The sequence below is a fragment of the Talpa europaea genome (genome assembly GCF_964194135.1).
Source record: "Talpa europaea genome assembly, chromosome: 7".
In the NCBI taxonomy this organism is placed as follows: Eukaryota; Metazoa; Chordata; class Mammalia; order Eulipotyphla; family Talpidae; genus Talpa; species Talpa europaea.
In genome coordinates this window covers 37881856-37908155 of record NC_140074.1, presented here as the reverse complement: position 1 = coordinate 37908155, position 26300 = coordinate 37881856, and the positions used below count along the sequence as shown (strand labels likewise).

General features: G+C 46.0%; 1 protein-coding gene across 1 annotated transcript; it reads right to left on the bottom strand.

Moving 5' to 3' along the window:
• Positions 1–628: 628 nt before the first annotated feature.
• FXN (frataxin) lies at positions 629–19719 on the bottom strand (the record flags this gene model as incomplete). The annotated part of the gene is made up of 5 exons (XM_084238476.1): positions 629–779; positions 4499–4596; positions 11832–11952; positions 15653–15750; positions 19567–19719. 5 exons carry the CDS (start codon positions 19717–19719, stop codon positions 629–631), a joined length of 621 nt encoding a protein of 206 aa, XP_084094602.1.
• Positions 19720–26300: the final 6581 nt, after the last annotated feature.

Genomic DNA, 26300 nt, shown 5'->3' with positions numbered 1-26300 from the left:
AAACAAAAAATCCACACACGCATATTTAACTGTGTGTATGTATATGTATGTGTGTATGGGACACACACACACTTCTCTCTGAGTTACCCTGTGCAGCCACAGCTGGCAGACACAAAGTACAGAGGGGGAATAGTCTTAGGCTTGAGAATTCCCAGATCGTTGGTGAACTTCAATAGTCAAGGGCTAGAAGTGTTTACATGTTTTGAGGCACAGGAGCATCTACTGGCCACCCTTTAATAAGCTGTTTTGAGACAGATTGGTGAGGTTGGCCATGTAGCTTTTGTGGTTAAGTTCTTCCAGGAATGAATGTTGAACCAAATTAATTTCTTCCAGAATTTTTCCTCTTATTTTTTTGTTGTAAGATAATAAATAAAGGCATGAGTGAACATCATCAGAGATAGGGATATCCCGTGAGGTAGCAAAGCAGACCATAAATCCAAAATATCTATGGAAATAACAAATCTGAACTCAGGGGTAGGGTGGGAGGTGACACAGTCTTTTCACAGAGCTGCCACACATGATGCAACTGTCCTCAAAAGCAGGGTTGGGAAAAATTGGATGCTCAGATGAAGAAGGAAGCCAGGGTCTTCACTAGAGAGCTGTTAATGTCTTTAGAATGGGCTGCATATCAAGTGCCTTTCCCAGAATAGGCCAGGGAAGACAAGTCCAATTTCATCTTTAAGACTTCAGTCAGTTCCTTGGCCAGCAGCTCATGGAGGGACATCCCGTCATGGGAGTACACCCAGTTTCTCCCGGTCCAATCATACCGCTTGGGCCCACTAGGAGATAATACAAATAAACAGTAAGTCTACGAGCACAGCCCTTTAAGAAAAGTACTCTTAAAAATAACAGTCTGGGGCCTCTCTGGTGGCCTAGGGGTTAAGTCTCAGTGCTATCCCTGAGAAGACCTGAGTTCGATTTCCCGCCAGGGAGCTAACCCACATGGCGCAGCAGACTCTCATGTCTCATCTGCTGCTCCCCTTAGTGTATTTCAGTAGATCTGCCTGTTCTGTTCCCCACTCTGTCTCTGGTGAATCCTCTCACTCCGCCCCCACCCGGCACTTCTGACCTACACCCCAGTTCTTCTATGCAAAAATAAATAAAAATTTAATAATAAAAAATAGTCTGGTGGGACTGAGGATAGGAGGGAATAGAGAGTGACTGCTTAGTGGATACAGGGGTGGGTTTTTGGGGGGCGGTGATGAACATGGTTTGGAATTAGTTCGAGGTAGTGGCTGTACATTATGAATGCACTAAAATGATGTGATGACAGCTAAGGGATAAGTCATATCAATGGTGTATGAATGGCCAAAATTCAAAAACACCGTTGGACATAGTTTGTCATCGGTGAGTTAGGAAAAGCAAAAGATCTGAATCTGACACCTGGGGATTCATCCTTGGGGTTCACACATTTTCAGATCTCGAGCATTATCCCCTGAATTGTTCCAGAGGATACACTAGTCATTCGTCTTAAATAGAAAGACCCAAAGAAAAAAAATATGTGCCTAGTTATTACTCTCTAGAGTTTCTCTTTTGTCAGTTTCTTGGTAGCACCACATTTGACTGTACCCAGTGCTTGTATAAATCAATCAATCAATCAATCAATCTTAAAAAAAATAAAAAAGTAGGGGGCCTCCATGGTGGCGCAGGTGGTTGAGCACCGTGCTGTGAAGCTATCCGCAGCCTCTGCAGTGTCGGTTCGATCCACGCCCGCCTCAGAGCAACCCATATGACGAGCAGACTGCTCCCCTCAGCAGTGTATTTCATCAGTCTGCCTGTTCTGTTCCCTGCTCTGTCTCTGGTGACTCCTCTCACATTCCCGCGCATCTGGCCTGTATCCTGGTTCTTATATAAATAAAATAAATCTTTAAAAAAAAAATAAAAAAACACAACTTGGAGTTCCTAGGAATTTGGTCTTCTCTAGTAGCATATGTTTCTAAATATGCCTGTGGTAGGTCATATTGCTGGTAGGTGTGTCCAATATGATATGGACGTTTTCATTTTCCAGTAACAATACAGAGGAAATTCTTTCAGTGGAGCTGATGTAGTTTTTGGAGTTGATGGGTTTGGAGAATGGGGTCATTGGGTTCACTCTGGGAAAGGTTTCACCAGAGCTCCCCTATCAGCGGCATGCAATGAGTTTCCCAGGCAAGTTTCTCCACAAGACAGAGACATTAGTTATATTTAAAAGAGCAGATTTATTAGGGAAAAGGACAGAAGAATAAAGGACACTTGCATAGACACAAATGGGCAGAGAGGGCTGCTCTGAAAGGTCAGGATTGCTAAGAGAGAGGCCTGCATGGTTGCAGGAGAGCAGCCTCCACTGAGGGAGGTCAGTGAGGAGAAGCCTGGCATGATACAGGTCACGGGCAGGCAGGAAGGCTGCTGCCCTGCAGAGGGACAGAGAGTTGGCAGAAAGGAGCACCTGCCTAGTCACCGGTGGGCTGAGAAACTTGCCACATGCTGAAAGGGGAGCTCTGGTGAAACCTTTCCCAGAGTGAACCCAAGGACCCCGCTCTCCAAACCCATTAATTCCAAAAACTATATCATCGCCAATAGCTGGTTCTGGCGCCTTGCCTACTATTTTGAAAGCCACTATCTCCCAAGCTAATAGCTCCATTTGAGCTGGTTCACCTGGTCTCTGGACATGAAGGATGAGAATGTACATCTCTCCTCAAGCCACCGACAGGGTTAGTAAGACAGAGGCCAAAGAGAACAGGATAACAGGATAGATAACAGGTCCACAAAGGGTAAAGGCCCCCCACTTAAGTCATCTAAAGTGTAAAAAGCAGTATAATCTCTGGAAGAAGACTGCTAGAAAGGACATGATTTCTGCAGTTGTTTTTGCTGAATTATGACTAAATTCCTAGATGGGGTTGGGAGGAGGGAGGCATTGGGCTTTATTTATTTTGAACAAAGAATTATATCTCATAGTAAGATAAACAGTGTAATATTAACTGCCTAAAAATGATGACAATGTTGGGGCAGGAGAGGAGGTTTTTTTTTTTTTTTTTTTTTTTTTTAATGCAAACACCATTAGGCTTTCTTTCAAAGAACTGCAGGCTTGTTATATTTGGGCTTTTCCCAAGTCACAGTCAATATGTTCTCTTTGGAAATGCTAATGAATGACCCAGGAAGACTGGTCTGGAAGCTTTTGGTGCATGATTCTCTTATACTTTCTAACAACCACTTCAACAGCAGCCACAAGCTCTCTTCCTGCTTGTTCTCAGGCCTGGAGTTGCAGGGCAGGTGGCCCCAACACAATCTTTTCTTCCACTAGATGGAAAGCACATCAATGGAAAAGGCAGGAGGGATTAAATGTCTGGAGTAGCCGCTTAAAGTGCTCCCCAGCCCCACAAAGAGCACAGTCCAGTTCTGCAAAAGGAATTCAATCAGCCCTTTGCTGAGGTGCTCAAAACAAACTAGAGGTTAAACTTTAACTTGCTTTGAAGACAAAGTACAGTTTGTCAGATGCTGCAATATCAAAAGTAGCTTTTTATAAGGCAGGGCGATGATTTGATAGAGAAAAAAATGCTCTAGGCCTAGTTTTGAAAAGTTATCAACTTTTCACTTTGAATCTTGTTCATATCGTGTTATCTGTCTGCATACAGCAGTGAAACTATTGATGGAGGACACGAATAGAAAAAAAAAAACTGAACAAGGATGTGCCACAAGACCAGAAACCTGGCTCACACGAGGAGGTGGGGGCAGAACAGAGGAAACTAGTATGGTAGACACTAGTATACTAGTATCCCGAGGCCTGGTCGAAATATTAAGGCGATTGAGCCCAACAGACCCCAAAGGTAAAGATATGGAGACTGAGCCCACTGTAGAATCTCTGGTCCTTTTCAAATTCTACATAGTTCTCCAAAATTAGCAACCAACTGACGACTCACAAGGAGTGAGCCCTCCCAAACAGAAGAAGACTATATCACTGCAGTCTCTGCACAGGCTTGGGGCAGCATGCCCACTGCCCACCTGTGACTATGCAGGTGCCTCTTTTCACCAATTCTCTCCCTCTGCAGGGCAGCAGCCTTTCTGCCTGCCCATGACCTGTCAAGGTCACCTGCCTGCAACCATGCAGGCCTCTCTTAGCAAACCTGTCCCTTCTGGGACAGCTCTTCCTGCCCATTGTGTCTATCTAAATGTCTTTAACTGTTTTATCCCTTCCCTAATAAACCTGCCCTTTAAATATAACTAAAGTCTCTGTCTTGTGGAGAAAATCGCCAGGGAAACTCGCCACGTGTCATTGATACGGAAGCTCTGGTGAAACCTTTCCCAGAGTGAACCCAAGGACCCTGCACTCCAAACCCACAGACTCCAAAAACCACAACACTATCACCAGGGGAGTTACATAAACAGTGTCAGCTTTCCTAGTGAGAGTGTAAAACACCAGGAAAGGTTCACTTGTAAAGATACTAATATACGAAGTAACATTTCTTAAATGGGATACAATGTCATATCAAGTTTGTCAAGATAGATTGACTTCTGAACATACCTGGATGGAGAAGACAACCAGATTTGCTTGTTTGGGGTCTGCTTGTTGATCACATAGGTTCCTAAATCTCCACCTAGTTTAACTGTTAAAACTCCATTCTAGTGGAGCAAGTGGGAAAAAAGGCAGGAGGAAAATAAGATAAAGTTACCACTTTTTCATAGTAGCGTCATATTTTGTTAGATTTCAACACTTCCAAGTATACAGGTACACACTAACACCATAAAGGAATGTCTTTAATTTAGTGATTAGAAATAAGAGATTATGTAAACAGAAGATTGTTCTCAGAATCAGACTATGATTAGTCACACTAATGCAGTTGTACCTCATTTTCTTGAACTTTGCAGATACTGTTTTTCACATCGATTGTTTGTGACCTGCCTGCACCTAGCAAGTTGATGGTGCCATTTTTCTAATATCTCAAATGATGGTTAGCATCATTTAGCAGTAAAGTATTTTTAAATTAAAGTATGTTCTTTTTTTAGACACAATCTCTTATTGCTCACTTAATAGACTACAATATGATGTAAACGGAAGTTATATGCACTGGGAAACAAGCTTTGTGTGGCTCAATTTTTTTATGATATCTGTTCTATTACAGTGATCTGGAACGAAACCCGAAAGATCTTCGAGGTGTCTGTGATTTCCCCAGTTCCCTCTGAGGTCAGCAAGGTGAGAATGATCACTTGCTGTTTTGAGACAAGGAAACAGAAACCCTGGGCGATGTTTGGGATCCTCTGAAATCTAATTGCTGCCAAATGAGGACACTATATTGCTTCTCTCTGCTACCAGCCAGAACCTATAGTAGAAGGTGGAAAATATAGGCACCAATACTACCAGAGTACAAATAAGCCTAAAACATAGAGATGACAAGTTCATTACAAACAAAAGGAAAAAAGTAAGAAGGAAAGCAGTAAGCAAATCACCTGCATTGCAGTAACCAGCTCTGCTGGTAGAAGACAGATTTTCCAGACCAGACTTTTTATTTCCAAACCCTTCCCAGGCATCTCTTAAGCTCCTCAGCCTCTCCATTCCAGCTTATTTCCCTCTATAGAATCTGAATTCTTCAAAGACCCTTAGGACTTTTTTGCTCAATAAATGCTCATTTAAATTTGAAAACACCCTTTCAACAAAGAAGCCCTTTACTCCCCAGGCCTTAGGTCTTCAGAATGGACAGGATATTAAAGAAACAGCTACCAGCTAAGTTAGCTTTATTGGGACTGGTGAGCAGGAAAGAGCCCTCTTTACTATAAGCGGCAGATATGTGGCAGCCTTTCTCTGTGCCCCTCAAAGCCCCATGCAATTGTGGGGCCCTGAATCATTCTTACACACACTTTCACAAACACGAAAACTTTTGAAATGGAGGGGGAAAGTCCTAATAGTAATATAACTGATAGCTGTGGGATAGGGAGGGCATAATTGAGTGAAAAAAAAACATTTTTTTGATTGAAAAAATGTAGAGAAATTATAGAGATATTGAGAATTCAGAGAGCATAAATAAAATGAAAGCATCAACAGAAAATATAAACCATTATTCAGTACCTATTCAGAGGCAGCACTGTGTTGGCACTTTGTATAATTGCTTCCATGGGAACCACATGGGGGTAGGGGTCATTATCCCAACTTTACAGGTGAGGGAAACAAAAGGTGTGATAATGACTACTTAGTAACTGGCAGAGCTTATCTTAAACCCAGGTCTGTTTGGGCTCAGAGATCCCACTCTCTCAATAACATGAACTGTTCACACTCGGGTACTGGCTGCTGGTTTTTAAATGCATTTTTAACAATGGGCCTGGATCATAGTATATACGAGTTGTTTTCTTTTTCTCCTGAAAGTTTACTATTTTGGTAAAACTACATCTCATTGATTTAAAAATTTCTTAAAACTAAGAAATTTTGTTTTGCAGTTTTTAGTATAAAAACAACATAAAGGTGCAAACACTATTACTGTTTAATTCCAGACTATTTCTACCACCCCACAAGGAAACCCTGCACTCATCAGTGGCCACTCTCCATCCTCTCCTCCTCCCATAATACTTTCACATGCCTTATTTTTTCATGAGATACCACATTCAGGGAATGAAGGCACATTTCTAATTTGACTATTTGTGGCCCTTGAATGCCCCACAGTGCGTTATACCCTCATGTGGGGAGTGATAGGATGCAGTGGAAAGGGCAGAGAGCCGGGTCTAAAGATGTGGGTTCTAGGTTGAGTCTTATTTATTGCACCCCATCCTCAGGATGACATCCGAGCTGCCTTCTCCAGGGACTCAGTACGAGGGGCTGATGGTTGCTATGGGCTCTGTACCAGCTCCTGATCACCATCACACCTTAGAACAGGAGGTCAAATCTGGGGAGGGTGGTACATCTGCTGAAAGCCAAAATCCAATCTTCCCAACCCCGAAACTTGAAGAACATATTAATGAGAGAACCATGAGAAGACTTCCAGAACTCAGTTTCAAGCTGTGTCCTGCACCTGACACCTGCTCCAACTACCCTGTACCTGCACAAGACACGCAGCTCCTCCTAGGTCACAGCTCAGGTGCCTCTGGGACCTGCTGCCCCTCAGCTGGGACCAAGACCTGCACATGTCCCTACAGCCTCTATACTGTCCTTGCTACATCTGACTTGCTGGCTTATTTATGGGCCACCTGCCCCCTTCCTTCTAATGCTTGAAGCTCCTGGAAAACAGATTTATCTTTTCATCCTAGCACATCCATTCTCCCTGCAAAATACTGAATGAATGCAAAAACCATATTTGCAAATGAATTAAGGGAGTGGATGCCAACCAGGCGCTGTGATAACATGTGCCAAGGTTAAGCACAAGGCAGACAATCTCAACACTCAACTGCTGCCCACCCCCACCACCCCTGCTCCTGTTCAGTGTAATGAGATTTTCCCTCATTGGTATTTGAAGCCATTTCCCAAGGAAAGTGGCAAGAGGAGAAAGGAAACTCTTCCCAACTGCCTTCTTAGCTCTGCCTCACTGGTTCTTTATGCGCTTGACACTATCTGCAAGTGGACCAGATCAAGAGGGTATTTTGCTCATTATTATTATTCTTCCTTAAGGGGCAACCTGAGTCTATTTTAGGTGCATGGGTAAACTTGCGGGGGAAAGAGGAGGAGGGAGATAGTCAAAATATTTAGCAGCTGCTGAGACATGGGCATTAACCTCTGAGAACAGAGCCTGGCCACAGCTGGTGATCCTGCCAGTCAACAGCAGCCCTGCACACAGTGGGAGCAAAAACAGTGATTTTTGCTGCTGCCAACTCATTTGGAGAAACAGACACACATGAGATAGTACATGCAGTCTGAGGATTTCACGTGTGTGGTTTCTCACACTCCTAATATTAAACACTGACTTTCCCTTATGGAATAAAAATAATGCATCTGAAGCACTTTGGTTTTATTTAGTCCTAAAGTAAAATCTGGAGAAGTTTGAGGCTTATGTCACCCACTTAATAGTTGAAGAACCTGCTGCTTACAAAATGCAAGTAATTCATTTAGGGAGTGTTAGAAAGAAAATACAAATTCAGGATGCTAACCCAGACCCTGTCTTCACATCCAACAAAATGATGCCCCTGAGCAGGGAGGTCATAACCCAGGATCCAGAGAGAGTCTTCAGGGGTCTGCAAACAGTCCCTACCTTGAAGCTGAAATTGTACTTGTCAATGGGTGGGGAAATCTTTTCCCAGGCCCAGAGATTCTTTTTTTTTTTAAAGATTTATTTATGTATACAAGAGCTGGGGTATAGGCCAGATATGCAGGCCGGGGTAGGGGTGGTGGTGAGAGGATTCACCAGAGATAGAGTGGGAAGCAGAACACACGGCTGAGGGGAGCAGCCGGAGAAATACACGGCTGAGGGGAGCAGCCGGAGAGGCAGGAGAGGCCTGCTGTGCCATGTGGGTAGCTCCCTGGCTGGGGATTGTACTCATGCTACAGTGGCTGCAGACAGCCTCACAGTGCTGTGACCCAACCCCTTGTGCCACCAGGGAGGCTCCCATGTCCAAAATTCTTACATGGGATCCTGATCTTAAAATAGGCTGTGCTTATGGCAGTTACTTGTCAAGTTAGTGAAGGAAGGACAAGGCAGCAAGCAATTCTTATTAAAATGTCTAAGAGGGGCCTCCCAGGTGGTGTAGCAGGTTGAGTGCAGCGCTGTGAAGCTGTCCGCAGCCTCTACAGCGTGGGTTTGATTCCTGCCGGCCAGGGAGATTCCCACATGGTGCGGCAGACCTCTCCTGTCTCTCCCGCTGCTCCCCTCACCAGTGTACTTCATTTCAGTCCGTCTGCCTGTTCTGTTTCCCGCTCTGTCTCTGGTGAATCCTCTCACCCTCCCGCGCCTCTGACCTATACCCCAGTTCTTGTATTAAAATAAATAAATCTTCAAAAAAAAAATTTTTTTCTAGGAGGACTGGGCTCCACCTGGAATAAAAGGAAGGTGGCTTCCAGGCAACTCTTCAAACAGCTGGTGCTTCTCACAGTCTCCAGTCAGACCTTTGGGGTCAAGTGCAGTGGACTCTGTGTTTACCTAGTGATGGGAGGTACCTTCAGCACTGGGGGACAGTCCTCTTTACTGGCTAGGCCTGGAACCCCACACTGACATGCACCATTACCCACCCCACTGGACCACAGGATGCAAGAAGCTACTCAACTCTCCCACTTCACAGGGAGAAAACAGAACAAGTGCATTCTTGGGTTACTGCTTTCCTTTGCCTACCTGGCTAGTAGCAAGCTGGTAAAACAGATATGAAGGCCGAGTGGCATCAATGAAGGTGTGTTTGGAAAAGGATATGGGCCCCATTTCCTTAGTGCAGTGAATCAAACATGTACCAAATCCCTGCCATGGGGCCTTCCTGGTGGCGCAAGGGGTTAAGATGCAACCTATGGGGCTCTCCGCAGCCAGTGCAGTATGAGTTCGATCCCTGCCCAGGGAGCTGCCCACAGGGCACAGCAGACTTCTCCTGGCTCGCCCACTGCTCCCTTCAGCAGTGTATTTCGATCAGTCTGCTTGTTCTGCTCCCCACTCTGTCTCTGGTGAGTCCTCTCACCTCCCACACCTCTGGCCTATACCCCAGCTCTTGTATGCATAAATAAATATTTAAAAAAAAATCTCTGCTATGTACTTGGTGCTGTTCCAGGCACTGGGATACCGAGAATGGACAGTGTCCTGGTGCAAAGGTGCTCAGTCCAGCCTGGGAGCTGATGTGTAAATGGAGAGTTACAGCACAGGGCAGCCAGTGCTCCACAAAGTCAGCCTCAGTGTGGGGCAAGGGAGGAGGGTGGTATCTGCCTGGAGCATCGAGAAAGGCTTCATGGACAAGGCTAGATCCCACTGGATGCTGAGGGCAGGGAAAGACTGTACTCCAGCAAAGTCCAAGTGACAGTGTTACAGGTGTTCTGTTGTTTATAATGCACTTTCAGTTGATTTATCTTGTATGTACAATATATAAGGTAGCACTGAGAGGATTCTCAAGGAATTCATAGTCCAGGGTAAACAGCATTTCAAAGTACTTAATCAGAAGGCCAAGCTATACAAATTGCTGCTCTGTACCTTTAGCTTTCCACATCTGCACTAGAGATGTGAAGATTTCTTAGAAATCACTTTGCCTGGGGCCTCCCCGTTGGCGCAGTGGTTGAGCGCTGGGTTGCGAAGCTGCCCTCAGCCTCTGCAGCACCGGTTGGTCCACCGCATGGCGCGACAGACCTCTCCTGCCACCTGCTGCTCCCCTCAGCAGTGTATTTCGTCAGTCTGCCTGATCTGCTCCCTGCTCTGGCTCTGGTGAATTCTCTCACCCTTCCACGCTTCTGACTGTACCCAGTGCTTGTATAAATAAATAAATAAATCTTAAAAAAAAAAAATCACTTTGCCTGGGTGAGTGCAATGATACTCAAAGTATATGGATTGGCTAGGAAAATAGGTGCTTCTTCTCTTGCAGGAACGTGTTATAGAATCTGGAAGGCCCAGCAGCTGAATTCTCTACGGGAACTCTGAAGGTCGGATCAGGTAAGGGCCTGCGACCCTCAACTGAGCAGAGCTTTTTGTTGCTTGATTCAATGAGATAAATACAGTCCGGACGCTAGAATTCTGGCACCTTTGCTTCTAATGAGATATTCATGTGAGGAGCTTGGGTCAAGCTAGGCTTCACTGATCATATAGAAATAGGTGTGCAATGGCTTTGTGGCATGATAATAAATATTTGCAAGTGTGCACTTTGGCCAGAGACTTGGTTTCCCCAAGTCTTCTTTACCCATGGGAAAGCTGGGGCAGAGATCTGTGACTTCCCCAGTTCTGCTCACCCCTCAGCTGATCAAGCTGGCGAGGCTGTGATTCCCAAGCATCTCTAAAGTCCTGCCCTGAAATCAACCCCTTTTTTGCACTATTGCCTCAATTTTTACCACCAAGTTCTTCTCTGTCCTTACAAACAGTTTTGATACCTCTAAGACTGTGCTGGCTGCTACATCTGAGGGGTCCCTTCTCTCCAGCAACCCACACAATAGCCAACACCATCTCTGTTTCTTTAGCCAGACCTCAATAATTCCATGATTTAATCCAAGATGCACACTTGATTACATTTCCTGATATTAATTGCTATGAAGAGGATTAACCCTCTGTAGGGGATTTTAGGCCACTGGGGAAAAAAAGTTGCTCCCTAAGGCATAGACAGAAATTCTAAGTGCATAGGTGGATTCTTGCTCAACTCTGCCACCCAGTGGCCAGTTGATAAAGAACAGCACTCCCTAGACTTCCGGAACTGGGGCTCAAATTTCATCCAGCCCAGAGGTTCTCATGCAGACTGCATATTGGAATCACCTGGGAAGTGATTTGAAAACCCTCAGTGCCTGAGCCGCACCCAGACCAATTCAATCAAAATCTCTGGGGGTGGAACTCAGAGATCCACATTAAAATCCTAAGTGAGCTTTCCAAAAGTATGCATCCTGACCACTTCATCAGAACCTCCCGGGAGTGGGCGTGGAGTCTGTAGTCTGAATACCTCTTGGACTATATCTCTTCTGTGCTCAGAACTAGCAGTCCGTGCAGTGTTCCCATGCCTGCAAGACGAGACAACATAGACTAGGTCCCTCCCTGACTAGCCTTCATGGGTTTTCAGTGAAGCTTGAGAATCTGTATTTTTAAGCAGAAATTATGCGTAAAGAGGCTAAGTGAGAGACTCAACATCATTAGCCTGATGGAGCTGGTATGGGACAAGAACCCTGGTGTTTTGGTCCCACCCATAACTGCTTGCTGCTGGTTGTTTAACTCTGCTGGAGGGGAAATCTCTGAGCTAAAATTCTTAGGGAGAGAACAGAAAAATGAAAATAAGCAAAGAAGTACCCCAAAGGAGACATCATAGTCTTCAAATGTGTAAGGCTTATCTGCAAGGTCTTCGAAAAACTCTGCTAAGGAGTCCAGTGTCTTCTCTGCCAGTCTTTCATAGGTGGTCTCATCTAGAGAACTGCAGGAGAAACACAAAACGATCAAAAACATACATTGTAAAACTGTTCCACTTTATTAACATCAACACATTTTTTAAGTCTATAGCAAATATCTAACAAGCACAGAGTAAAGCATGAAAGGGTTTAAAGAGAGAGCCCTTCTTCCCAAATAGGCTGTCCCTATCCAGAGCAACTATGAAGGAAGTCTCCTCCAGGATTTTATATTCTTTTTCATATACAAATGAAATACCTTGTAGTTTTTATTTAATATGTCTTGGAAATTATTTCATATTAGCATAGGTAGGCTTTATACTTTTTTTCCCAAAGATTTATTTTTTATTTATGCATCCAGAATTCATCAGAGACAGAGTGGGGAGCAGAACAGGCGAACTGACTGAAAAACACTGCTGAGGGGAGCAGACAGGAGAGGTCTGCTGCACCATGTGGGTTAGCTCCCCAGCCGGGAATTGAACTCATGCCTCAGTGGCTGGCAATAGCTTGACAGCACTGAGATGTTAACCCCTGTGTCATATAAATTTAAAAATATAGACCAATATCACATCAATATTGTGACTGAAAAGTCACATACAAACATGTTTATATTTCACAATATGGTTTATATAAAGTAAAAATCCAAGCAAAGCTAACTGAAGCAGTTACTCTGGGGTGGGGGCAGGAGTTAACTAGTTTCTAGATAACTAGAGTGAGCAGGAGGCTTGCTTTCAGGGCTGGTAACATTCTGTCAGTATTTCTTGAGTTGCATGGTCTGCTCATCTTTCGAAAAGTTATCAAAGATACATGACTTGGAGACATTCCTGGATATACACACTATTTTTCAGGTTTTTTTTCTTTAAGATTTATTTATGCATACAAGAACTGGGGTACAGGCCAGAGTTGCGGGGGCAGGGGGTGAGAGGATTCACCAGAGACAGAGTGGGGAACAGGACAGGCAGATTGACTGAAATACACTGCTGAGGGGAGCAGCAGGTGAGACAGGAGAGGCCTGCTGCGCCATGTGTAGAGCTCCCTGGCTGGGGATTGACTCCTGCAGCAGTGGCTGTGGATAGCTTCATAGTGCTGTGCTTAACCCCTTGTGCCACTAGGGAGGCCCTATTTTTTAGTTTTTAAAAATTGCTATAAAGCCAGAGACAGGGTGGAGGGATGTTAACAAGTATGGGGTTTTAACTGGAGTGATGAGAATGTTCTGGATTAGTTACAGGCGAAAGTCATACAATCTTGTGACCATACTAAAAGCCACTGAATGGTATATTTTTAAGTGGTAAAATTTATGTATATGAATGTTAACAAAAGACATTTTGCTATAATAAACATCGATGTATGGGTTTTAGAGCCCTTTGGGCATCTACCTGTAGATGACAAGATGTATCCCAGACCACTGCATCATCTGAGAGTTTCTAAGAGGCCTAAAGTAACCTATCAGTGGTGACTAGATAATCAATGCAAGACAGAAGATGTGCCATGTCACCCCTCCCCACCTAGCCCATCACCCCCATCAAGGGCACAACTTGGGGAAGGCTACAGGACCCATCCCAGCCAGTGAAGGGTGAACTGGAGAGAACCTAGAGGAGAGGGTGACATGTGCCTGCAGGTGTTTGGGGTAAACACAGACACACCTGACTCTGGTTTCAAGTCTAAAGAGCTTGGTGGGTGCTTCCTAACTGCAGAGGGTCGAGCCGTGGCTGAAGCTGGCTGTCCTCTGCCACCAGTCACGGTTCCCAGAGGCCAGAGGCAGACCCTGAAAATGGAGTTGCACTTAGGGCATCCAGCAAGGGTCCTACCTAAAGAGGACTGATTGGGGGCCTCCCTGGTGGCGCAAGGGTTAAGTCTCAGCACTATGAAGCTATCCGCAGCCTTTGCAGCACAAGTTCAATCCCCAGCCAGGGAGGTGACCCACATGGCGCAGCAGACCTCTCTTGTCTCACCTGCTGCTCCCCTCAGCAGTGTATTTCAGTCAGTCTGCCTGTGCTGTTTTCCACTCTGTCTCTGGTGAATTCTCTAACCCCCTGCTCCTCTGGCCTGCACCCCAGTTCTTGAATGCATTAAAAAAACCCAAATCTTAAAAAAAAAAAAAAAGGACCGCTTGGAGAGATGTGGGGCAACACCCAACAGTCTGTATAGGGGGGAGTCTGGAAATGGTGCCACTAGAGGACAACCCCACCCTATGCCAATGCAGCCCTAGCACCAAGAGGCCGTGGAGGGGCCCATGAACACAAACACTGCTGTTGGAAGCTTGCAAGGCCACTGTCCACCTGCTTCTGCACTAACCTAGTGGCCTAGTAAGCGCGCTTACTAAGCCTGTGGCTCTGGGGACAGTCAGAATGTCCCGTGAAGGGGTGGCTCTTGCTGTTGTGTTGCAGGTGTGACATGGAAACAATGAGGCAGGAGCAATCTGGCACATCAGCAGGGGGATGGAATATAGCACTAGCAGAGAGATGGGAAAGCAAAGGCAGAGGTAAAGACTTTGAAGAACAAAGCCTTCTCATTAAGCCAAAAAAGAGACTTCATTCCTGTTGCAAAACTCAGGTGGCTGGTCCCCAGTCAATGTGCTTGCCCTTAGGATGAGCGGGCTGGGCATGGGGTGAGGATGCAAAGAAAGAAGGCAGCTGGAGGCTCCTATGCAGAGCAGAAATTTGATTGTGGTCACTGGCAGTGGGACTGACTGGGACTTAAGAGATCAGAAGCCTAATAAATGTTTTGAGAAAATTCTGTTATCAAAGACAAATAAGCCTGCCCTACCAGAGCTGAAGTCAGCCTCTGGAACAAACCTGCCAGCAGCAGGAAGTGGGTGGCAAGACTGCTTTCTCCCAGAAGGGTATATTTCCACTGCTCGCCACCCTAGGGACACAGAGGTGACAAACCAGGGGGCACCTCCAGGGCGCAGAACTGGAGTTTTGTGGAGGGATGGTCCCCTCTCCCAGGACGGTGATTGTCCCAGTGCTGCCCAGAGGGTCTCTGTTGCTGCCATGGGCCACGGACACGTCTCTTTTCTGAATGGGAGTGTGTAGCAGTTATGGTGCTCCTCTCCATCTGTCCATCCCCGTGTGTGTATAAGGAGGTCCATGTGAGTATCAGTGGCAGAGGGTAGATTGCAGCAGTGCCTGGCACCCTTTGGAACCCATGGCCCTTCTTCTAGGGCACCCATTACACTACATTTTCTAGCATCACTGCAGGGAGCTGGGTGCATGGGACCACACGTAACCCACTAAATGTAATTGGAGGTAAAATGATACCCCCAGGCCTTCCCTGCGCCTGTGTCTTCCTGCCAAATGGAACCTGGACAGGGTGACCTGGCCTTGACCATGCAGAGGACAGGAAGACATAGTGATAGCCAAGCTGGAAGGTAGAGGGAGCCGCCTCCTGTCATCATTTCACAGGCGCGAGTACAGTCTGGATTTCCATAGAGAGGGGACACAAAACCACTACAGTTTGAGCCACTGCATTTGTGGGTCTATTTGTTATAGAAGCTTGGCCTACTGTAGCTACTAAGATATCAAATAGAATAACACAATTCTGGAAACAACATAATTGCCCAACAATAAGGGGTAAATGAATTATGGTACATTCATAAAATTTAGTATTTCATTGAAAATAATGTGTACTAGGAGTGTGTATATGTATGTATATGCTGTGTAATATAAGGGGGGAAGAGCAGGAGAGGAGGGGGAAGTGATTTCAGATAGAGAAGGTGTTTTATCTTACCCAGGGTCCCCCAAAGTTCCAGTTGTCCTCAAATTTATCAGACAGACACTCTGCTTTTTGACATTCAAAATTCGGTTGAGGCAATGGAGGCTTAAATTCTAAAATCCAAAATTAAGAACATTACCATTTTTCAGTAATTATAGTCCCTTAATGCACAGTTTAAACATCACCACTTCTGTATTCAAGAGTAACCGTGTCAGGGCCTCCCCGGTGGCGCAGCAGTTGAGCGCTGGGTTGCGAAGCTGCCCGCAGCCTCTGCAGCGCCGGTTCGATCCCCGGCTGCTCCCCGGCCACCGGAGGAGGGTCCCACATGGCGCGCAGACCTCTCCTGCCGCCCGCTGCTCCCCTCAGCAGTGTACTTCGGTCCTTCTGCCTGCTCTGCTCCCCGCTCTGGCTCTGGTGAATTCTCTCACCCTCCCGCACTTCTGACTGTACCCAGTGCTTGTATAAACAAACAAACAAATAAATAAAAATACATGCCTCTAAAAAAAAAAAAAAAAAAGTAACCGTGTTAATGCTTTGCAGGAATATTTCTTCAGAATCTTACTTTGAGTTCTCCAGGCAGCTATTTAAATTTTCTGAAATGAATTAAAAAGTCAGTCCCTCAGTAATACTGGCCATAGGTCAAGTGTCCTGTGGCTTCATGCAGCTATTTGCACAGACACAGAACAAGTCTACCACAATGGAAGCTACTAGAAGGACTGCTCTGGGCTGCTCGTGGTATGTAGTGGTTATGCCAGGAGCAGAGGCAAAGCATCAACTACGCTCCTACAATTTGACTAAAAAAAGTAAAAAGTAGAGGAGGCAGAAGCCTGCTGATGTCCAGGAGAGAGGTTCTGACTGCAGGCTATTGTCCTCCCAACCTGATCTGCAGGAGACAGCATGACCTGTTGGTTTCCTCCTTATTTGAGTGTCCAGGCGCCCAGCTCTCAGGAGATGGATCTGAGTTGATCCCTGTGAGTGCTACTGCCCAGGTGGATAAACAGATGAAATCATGGGAGGAGAGCGAGTAGAAAGCCAGAGAGGGGGCTCTGGCAGAGGGACCTGCCCCAGGTGAGAGGGGTGGAGCCCCTTAAGAGAGAAAATGAAAGAGACAGAGTGGAGACAGCAAGGCAGGTGATGGAGAGAGGCTGGCTGCCTTTGAAGGCAAACTATTGGATTTTATCTTGGAGAGGCATCAGGGGCTTTATGAGGTTTATGGTAAGATTTACATTCTCCAGAGGTTCTCTGATTGTCACTAGGAGAGGGGTTAGAGGTTGTCAGTTATTCTCTTAGGCCATAGTGCCCCTCTCTCCCTGCAGGCTCAGAAAAAAGAAGGCAGAGAGCACAGGGCTGAGGTGAACAGAGGAGGAAATAGGGGTACAGAAAGGCTGGCTCTGAGGAAGGGGAGAAAAACTCCCTGTGGCAAGGCTTCTAAGACTTGGAGTTGTTTTCAGATGAGGATCCCCAGGGGCCTCACTGACTTGCACAGCCCCACTCTGGAGCTATCACTGTGGGCGTGTCCCTTACACCCTTGAAACTGACTCAGGAATTGGATGTTAAGCTTTACTTAATTTTTTAAAAGATTTATTTATGCATACAAGAACTGGGGTACAGACCAGAGGTAGGGGTTAAGAGGATTCACCAGAAACAGAGTGGGGAACAGAACAGGCAGATTGACTGAAATACACTGCTGAGGGGAGCAGTGGGCGAGTCAGGAGAGGTCTGCTCGCCATGTGGGCTGCTCCCTGGCCAGGGATAGAACTCGTGCTGCAGAGGCTGCAGGTAGTTTCATAGGTTGTGTCTTAACCCCTTGCGCCACCAGGGAGGCCCAAGCTTTACTTAATTTTTAAAATTAAAAAATGACATTATTGTAAAATTTGAGAGTATTCGAAACATCCTGAGTGTGTAATTAACCTTTTCATTTGTGAATTTCATAAAATCTAATATATTTTGCTAAAAATTTAACATCAGAACTGCCATTAGCTGGAAGTGGATTTGGATTTGGAGGAATGATCACAAAAAGAAATGTAACATATCTAGTAATTGTTTTTCAGTATTGATGACATGTTGAAATGATAATATTTTGGATATACTATCATTACATAAATATATTATTGAAATTAATGTCATCTATTTCTCTTTACTGTTTTCAGTGTAGCTGCTAGAAAATTTGGAATTATATACGTAGTTGCCATTCTATGTCTGTTTGGATAGCTGCTGTAGAATGAGAAGTAAGAGGTACAGAAAATCAGGAGAGGGAAGAGACCCCTAAATGAACTCAGGTCCTGAGGAATTTTGGAACGTAGGCGTCCTGAGGCATCAACAGGAGGACAGTAAGACCTTGAAAAAGAATGAAACAGGACAAAGATCGGAGCTGCCACTGTCATTCCACCCAGCCCAACAAGTATTGCAGGCCTGGAAGGGAACTGTGGGCTGGGGAGGTTAAATGATCATGATTAACTTAGTATGGAAAAGGCCTAAGGTCACAGAGGTTGCCAACCACTTAGCCATCCCACTGTGTATTGAGTGCCCACCTACTGGGTGCCAGCCCTGAGCTGGACAAGCTTCTGAATCAACAAGCCTTCAGCCACAGTAGTCACTAGGTACCATCCAAAAGTCCATGTCACATCTTGTCAGTCTCCTAAATTAAAAACTGCTAACAATCCACATACCCACACAGGCGGGGGTGAAGTGCAGGTCCTGGCAGCTCTGTGGGAGAGCAGCTCAGAAGGAATAAAAATAATAAATGTCCTCTTTCTACAGAGAAGGATGCCAGACCAGCTTGGCCTGTCTATTTTTCTAAAGAAGCTGGGAAATTCATCATCTAGGTCCCAACTTGGAGTGTTGGCAACCCATGCCAAAGCTTACTAGACATGTTATGGGCCTAATATCACATGTGGGGGTGAAAGGTGGGGGAGTTTAAGCTAAAGTCCAAATTCCAGAGTTCCAAATGTGTGAGGATCTTCACCTGCTGTCTTCATACACCCAGCCACCAGCTACACAGAGAGGCAGCCTCCCTCCTGGCCTTTGCCCTGCCATTCTCCCCATCTGGACCGCACTTAGCTCTCCTGACATCTTCAAAACCCGGTTAAACAGCAGGTCCATGCTCCTGTGAATCTTCCTCAACCCCACAGTCACTGTTAGGGCTTCCTCCTTTCAGGCCGTGGAGTCCCTGGGACAAACATTATTTTGCACCCCAAGGCAAGAAAGTGGAATTATAAGTGCTGAAGAGACACTTTATAAGTGAATCTACTTCAACCCTCACAGCAGCTCCGCAAAAAGGGTGTTGGTTACCCTTTATCTTCCCTTCCCAGAAAAGGAAGAAGCCACGCCTCTGCCTGGAGCCCGCCGCAGGCCACTTTCCAAAAGGGCTGCTCTCCAGCTACTGGACTGAGCGGCCTGGACATTTCTCTTCCAGGAGGAAACATGTTCACAGCAGCTGAGGCTTGCACAGATATTACATATATACTACCTACAGGATTTTGTTACGTTTCTGTATTTCGTAACCCATCCGGATAATGCAGATAGTACAGGCATGCATAGGACAGTCCCTACTCTATATTGACTGCTTAAATTTAAGTTCTGGAAAAGAGACGTGGCAAGCGTATAGACGACCGCTGGTCCCACAGAGCAGACTGCGTCCACCCCCGACCCCGGCCTCTGCAGTTGCATGGCAGGATGCCACTTCCCCTGCTTTGCAGCACAAAGCACACGCCAGGGCCAGCGTAAGCGCGAGCCAAGGACGCGAGGGCTGCAGGGCCGCGCGCAGGCTCCGGGCCGCGGTGCGCTCAGCCTGCGCGCGGCCGCACGGAGCGCGCTCCCGGGCCCCGCGGGAGCAGGCGCGCGGCGCGTGCCCGGGACGCCCCGGACGTGCGCGGCGCTTCCCCCCCCCCAACTCCCTCCGCCGGCGCGCGGCCCGCGCGGGTACTCACGGCCTGGCGGGGCGCGCAGGCGGCGGCGCTCCCGGCGCGCCAGCCCGGGCGGGAATGCGGTCGGGCGCCCTTCGCCGGCTGCGGGGCCGCGGCGCGGGCCTGGGCCGATCGGGGCAGGAGCCCGGCAGCCGCGCGGCGTCCGAGCGTCCACATGCTGCCCGCGATCTTCGGCCGCTCCGCCCTCCGTCTCCCCGGCGCCGCGGCGACCCCTGGTGGCCGAAGACCGCAGGTGCCGCGTCTGGCTCCCGCGCGCAGGGCCCGCTATAGGCTCTGGCAGATGGCCAGGGGTTAGACCTCAGGAGGAACTTCCAGCATTACGTTCTTCGTTTATTTATTTATTTATTTATTTACTTATTTACTTATTTACTTATTTACTTACTTATACATACATACATACAAGAACCAGGGTACAGGCCAGATGTGTTTATTTATTTATTTATTTATTTATACAAGAACCAGGGTACAGGCCAGATGTGTTAATTGATTAATTAATACACGGACCAGGGTACAGGCCAGATGTGCGGGAGGGTGAGAGGAGCCACCAGAGACAGAGTGGGGCACAGAACAGGCAGACTGACAAAATACACTGCTGAGGGGAGCAGCGGGCCAGACAGGAGAGGTCTGCCCGCCATGTGGGACCCTCTCCAGAGGGCCGGGATCGAACCGGCGCTGCAAAGGCTGCGGACAGCTTCACAGCGCTGCGCTCAATAGCCTGCGCCACCAGGGAGGCCCCCTTTGTGTATTTAACAAAAATGATGAGCCTGCTTCGTGCAAAGCATGCGGCCTGCGATTGGGCAACACAGTGAATTCATAACCCAGGTCCCAGTCTTTGGTGACAGCAGCCCAGTCACTTGCTGCTGGAGAAATTCTATGCAGGAAAAATGTGGAGGCTGTGGTCTTGCTGGGAACTGGATGGGGTGTAGGTCTAGGAAGAGCTTAGGGACAGTGTGGGTCACAGCAGTTAGGAATGTGCAGACAGGGGATGAACTGCCTGGTTTAAATCTTCCTACTGGGCATTGGGCAAGTTAATTGATCTCTCGGTGAGTCACTTGTAAAATGGGACATAAGGACATTTCTACTTCATAGGGTTATGGGAAGAATAAAATGAGTTAATCCATGTAAAGGTTTGTTGGCTAGGTCCTGAGCGCTGATAAGTGCACAATAATTTTTATATATATATATTTTTAATTTTTTACATCATTGTTCATTTTTAAACAATATTTGCTTCCCCCCACCCCCTCAGGTGTAGTCCCCATAGAGTTTCCTTCCCCAATGCACCCGTGCACCATCACCTCAGTCCCCTGTGCTCCTCCCTCCCTCCCTCTGATCCCTCTCCCTTCTCCTCCCCTGCAGGATGGCTCTGATTTATAATTGTCCATTTTTGTTTTGTTGTGTTTTGTACTGTTATTATATTTTTTACACTGATGTCTTATTGGGTTCCCCTATATTCCTGCTATAAGTGAAACCATCTGATATTTTTCTTTTTCCTTCTGGCTTATTTCACTGAGCATAATTCCTTTTAGTTCCATCCACGTAAGTGCACAATAATTATTAAGAAAATGATTCCTAGGTTGTACATTGCAAAGGAATACAAATTGGGAAAGTTTCCTTCATAATTCATATATGCTCTAGAAAATGTCAAATGTAATGTGACAGAATATTATTTTTGTGGGGAAAGCAGTAGGCTGAGGAAACAGATGGTCCCAAAGTTCTTCCAAAGCCCTTGGTACTTTGTGAATAGTGGAGATAAGACATGTGTATAAATATTTAGGACACTAAATAACTAGTGTCAAAGATGAAAAACTAATGGGGGGCCTCTCCTAGTGGTGCAGCAGTTTTGAGCGCTGGGCTGCGAAGCTGCCTGCAGCCTCTGCAGCGCCGGTTTGATCCCTGGACCCCGGCAAGGGTCCCACATGGCACGGCAGACCTCTCCTGTCTTGCCGGCTGCTCCCCTCAGCAGTGTATTTTGTCAGTCTGCCTGTTCTGCTCCCTGCTCTGGCTCTGGTGAATTCTCTCACCCTCCCGCGCTTTTGACTGTACCCAGTGCTTGTTTAAATATATAAAATAAATCTTTAAAAAAAACAAAAGAGGGGCCTCCCCCGTGGCGCAGCGGTTGAGTGCTGGGTTGCGAAGCTGCCTGCAGCCTCTGCAGCGCCTGTTTGATCCCCGGCCACATGGCGCGCAGACTTCCCTTGCTGCCTGCTGCTCCCCTCAGCAGAGTACTTCCGTCCTTCTGCCTGCTCTGCTCCCTGCTCTGGCTCTGGTGAATTCTCTCACCCTCCTGCGCTTCTGACTGTACCCAATGCTTGTATGTATAAATAAATAAATTAATTAAAAAAAAGAATTTATAAAAAAAATAAAAGAAAGAAAAACGAATGGGTGTCAGGGTTGAGTGGGAAACTTATACAACTGGGATGAGGTCAATCGAGGAAGGCTTCATGGTGGAAGTGACACTTGTGCATGGACTTGAAAAGTAGAGTAAAGGAGCCCAGATCTGACTGCTCTCAGAGAGGTGGTCCTGGGCATTCTTCTGGATGAGGGACATTTTCCTACATGCAATTCATTCTAAGCAACCACTTATTTAAAACTTGTTATTTGTGTGCCAGATATGGAGAAACCATTTCTCCCTGGTGATACTTTCGATTGTGTTAAAAAATAGAAAAAAAAATTATAATTGTAAATTGAAAATACGGAGTCCTTCATGCCAGGCCCTACCCAGGCTTAACATCTAACTTAACTGTGGTTTCAACTGAGCCCAAAACTTAGCCCAGGTGTGCTTGCTCCAAATGTCCCAGAAGTGCATGGCGCCATCTTCCTCCATCAGAATTTCCTGATTGGCACTAGTGAGGCCCTGCATGGTAAGATGCTCCCCAACCCTTCCTTTGAACTAATGTGGCATTGCCTGAAATCATCTTTCTTTCCCTTGCTAATAACCACCTCCCACATGCTTTCTAACTATAAAAACCTTTCAGTTAGCACAAGCCCTTGCAGAGATATTTCCTATATCCTCTTGTATGTATCAACTTATGCGTATTGTCTATGGAAGACAATCAATCTGAATTTAAAGTGAATTAGGGGGCCTCTCAGGTGGTGCAAGGGGTTAAGTATCAGCACAATGAAGCTATCTGCAGCCACAGCAGCAAGAATTCGATCCCCAGCCAGGGAGCTGACCCACATGGCACAGCAGACCTCCCCTGTCTTGCCCACTGCTCCCCTCAGCAGTGTATTTCAGTCAGTCTGCCTATTCTGCTCCCCACTCTGTCTCTGGTGAATCCTCTCACCCTCCACCCGCCCCCCCCAGCACCTCTCCCCTACACCCCAGCTATTGTATGCAAAAATAAATAAATCTTTTTTTAAAAAAGTGAATTAGGGCATAACCTGTTTGCCAGGCCTAAGGCTAAAGGGTCATGGGGTCATAGGTGAAAATCTGGGCCCTCTAGGAAAATGAATGGATGTCTAGAAGTCTCCCAGTATATGGGGAGTGGCTGCAGCAGGAGCTTTGTGCCTGCTAGTTGGGGTGCTTGTCATAAACCCAAGTAGATCTCTCTACTGTTCTTCAACAGTTACCATAACTGCGCATTGGCAAGGGGTGTGGTTACTGGTATCTAGGTAGGGCCTAGGCATGCTGCTAGATATCTTACTATGCTTGTGAACAGCCCCTGCCACCTCTACAGCACAGAATTATCCAGTCCAAAATGTCATCATGCCACGACATGAGAAACACACACTGAAGCCACAAGCAAAGAATCCATTGGAGGCAAAGGGAGGTGTTTTGGTTGTCAATCACTGCCCCAGCCCCTGCCACACTAACCACGAGGCCCTTCTTATACCCAAACTCCACCATCTGTACTTTTCTCATCTGGGTTATCCCTTGTGTTGTTCCCTAGTCTCCATCTCTTTGCCTGGCATGAATGATTGGATTTTCCAAAGAGGGTCACACTAATATTTATCCCATCTCACATGCTCTTTGGGACTTTGATATACTTCAGAATAATGCTGTGTGACTTTCAAGTGTAGGTCTTTAAAGAATAGAGCTTTCCCTTATTCCCTCTTTTTGGGGTTCTCACTCCTGGGACCAGTCGTTGTATTCTGAATAAATATAAACAAACTTTAACAGACAGACCACTGAGAGGAACTAAAGCCTCCAGCCAATAGCCAGCTTCCAACTATTAGATATATGAATGAACTGGTCTTCACACTATTCTCTTTCCAGTTTTAGAGTCTTCCAGAGGAGGCCTCAGACACCATGGAACAGAGACATACTATCCCTGTTGTACCCTGTCCAAATTGCAGACCCACAGAATCCATGAGCATAAAAGATGTCGGCATGTGCTTGGGATAATTTGTCAGGAATTCATGTGGCTATTGCCTCCTCATCCTCTAGGACTCAGCTCAGACCTCCAGAGTCTTGTCTGTTTTAATTTTTTAAAGATTTATTTATACATCCAAGAACTGGGGTACAGGCCAGAGGTGCAGGGGAGTGAGAGGTTTTACCAAAGACAGAGTGGGGAGCAGAACAGGCAGATTTACTGAAATACACTGCTGAGGGGAGCAGCTGGTAAGACAGGAGAGGTCTACTGTGCCATGAGGGTCAGCTCCCTGGCTAGGGATGGAACTGGTGCTGCAGTGGCTGCAGATAGCTTCATTGTGCTGAGACTTAACCCCTTGCACAGCCAGGGAGGTCCCCAGAGTCTTTTCTGAAACCAACCTTCATATCCTCCCGTGTGTCTTAGTTGTCCCCCAGGTGTTTTACAACCTTCAATGTAATTGCTAGTTTTCTTATTTAGACAAATAATAGACCTTCTATTGATAAATGGATGAAGGAAGGCAAAAATGAATGACATTCTTTTTTCTTGGTCTATTTCTTCAGTAATGACTTTCTCTAGGCATATCATATCATCTGCAAATAGTGATAGTTTTACTTCTTCATTCCCAATTTGAATTGCTTTTATGTTTGTCCTGCTTCATTGCTCTAGCTAAGACTTCTAATGTTGTCTTGAATAGTAGTGTTGAGAGTGGACATCCTTGTCTTGTACTTGATCTCAGAGGAAAAGCTTCCAGCTTTTCACCACTGAGTATGTTAACTGTGTGTTTGTCATATATGGTTTTCTGTATGTTGAGGGTGGCAGGCCATATCTCCAGATGAAGAGAGAATTATAAATCTTGCCAGGGTGCCAAAAATCAACTGCTACCCTAGTTTCCCATAGGTGATAAGATTTCAATCTCTAAATTCTCATTCTTGCTTGGCCTTGGGCTTCAGGTCAGCACTCTGACTCAGAGCCTAAACATTTAACTTCCTGCCAGGCAGTGACTTCAGCTCTGAGGAAAAACAAGTCCACTGCATTTCTTGGATTGATTGATAAGAGAAATTGCTGAGGATGTTCTTCTCTGACATTTGCCAAGGGCAAAGTTTTCTATCACCAGGAATGAAAAATAGCAATATGTCCCAGGAAACTGATTATGGGACCAGAATCCGAATCTAAGCGCTCAAATCCAGTTTAATATATGATCTTGAGAATATAAAGCACCTAAGATGTTGAGCAAATTAATTGATCAGTAATTCCAAAATGCTTTTGAAAATAAATATGAAATGTGAATTATCTAAGTTATACGCTAATTATTGAAACTTCAGTGGCCAAAGAACAGGAGGTTTAGATTTACTTGCTGAGGAAGGATCCCTGCAGGGTCCTGTGGGGCCTTGTGTTACTACTGTTTGATCCTTGATCTGACAGATTAAGGGAATTTCAGGAAGAGGCCTCTCGTTGTACCAACGACCCCCCCCCCAAAAAAAAACAAAAACCAAAAAAAACCCCAGCTAATGGAAACTGATTGAGAGGATAAGAACAAAAAAGCCTGAGATATTAATATCTGAAATAGCACTTTGGAGAGTGGCTCTTCTCGTTGAATTTGAGTTAGCATACGATTGCCCTCGAGGTACATCCTGGTATAGTAGAACCTGTAGACTTTGTGGACCCAGATGTATTTGCAAAGCATACTTTTCAAGAAGTTAAAATCCTAACTCTCACACGAATACATAGTGAGCATGTTTCAGAGATTAATTCCTTAGAGAGGTGTTATGGACTAAATTATGGACTAACCCCACTCGGTACCTCACGTTCTGACTCTGTTTGGAGATGGAGTCATTAAAGAGGCAATTAAAATCTTAAAGGTGGTGCCCTGAACCCAGCAACTCACATTTTTATAGGAGGAAGGGGCACTGGGGCGCATGCACAGAGAGAGCCCCTGTGGACGCTGCAGGAGGGGTACTGAGAGACCGAGCAGGGAGGCTTCAGAGGATCCACCCTACTGGCGCTTTGGTTTTGAATTTCCAGCCTCCAGCACTGTGAGAAAATACATATTTCTGTTATGGAAGCCACCCATCTGCGGTATTTTAATAACATACAATAAATCAAACATAGTCATGTTGTCCTAGAGCAGAGTTTCTCAGCATTGGCGCTGCTGGCATTGTGGACTGGACAGTGCTTTGTTGGGGGACAGGGGGCGCTGTCCGTCCTGTGCATGGCAGGACGCTTGGCAGCATTTCTGGCCTTTTCCCACTAGATGGCAGTAGTATCTACTCTGAGTCCAGTTGAGACGATCAAAATGTTTCCACACGTGGCCAAGTGTCCCTAAGGTGACAAAATTGTCCTTAATGAAACCTACTGCTCTGGTATAACTTTATTTTCATTTTTTAAGATTTATGTATACAAGAATTGGGGTGTAGGTCTGAGGTG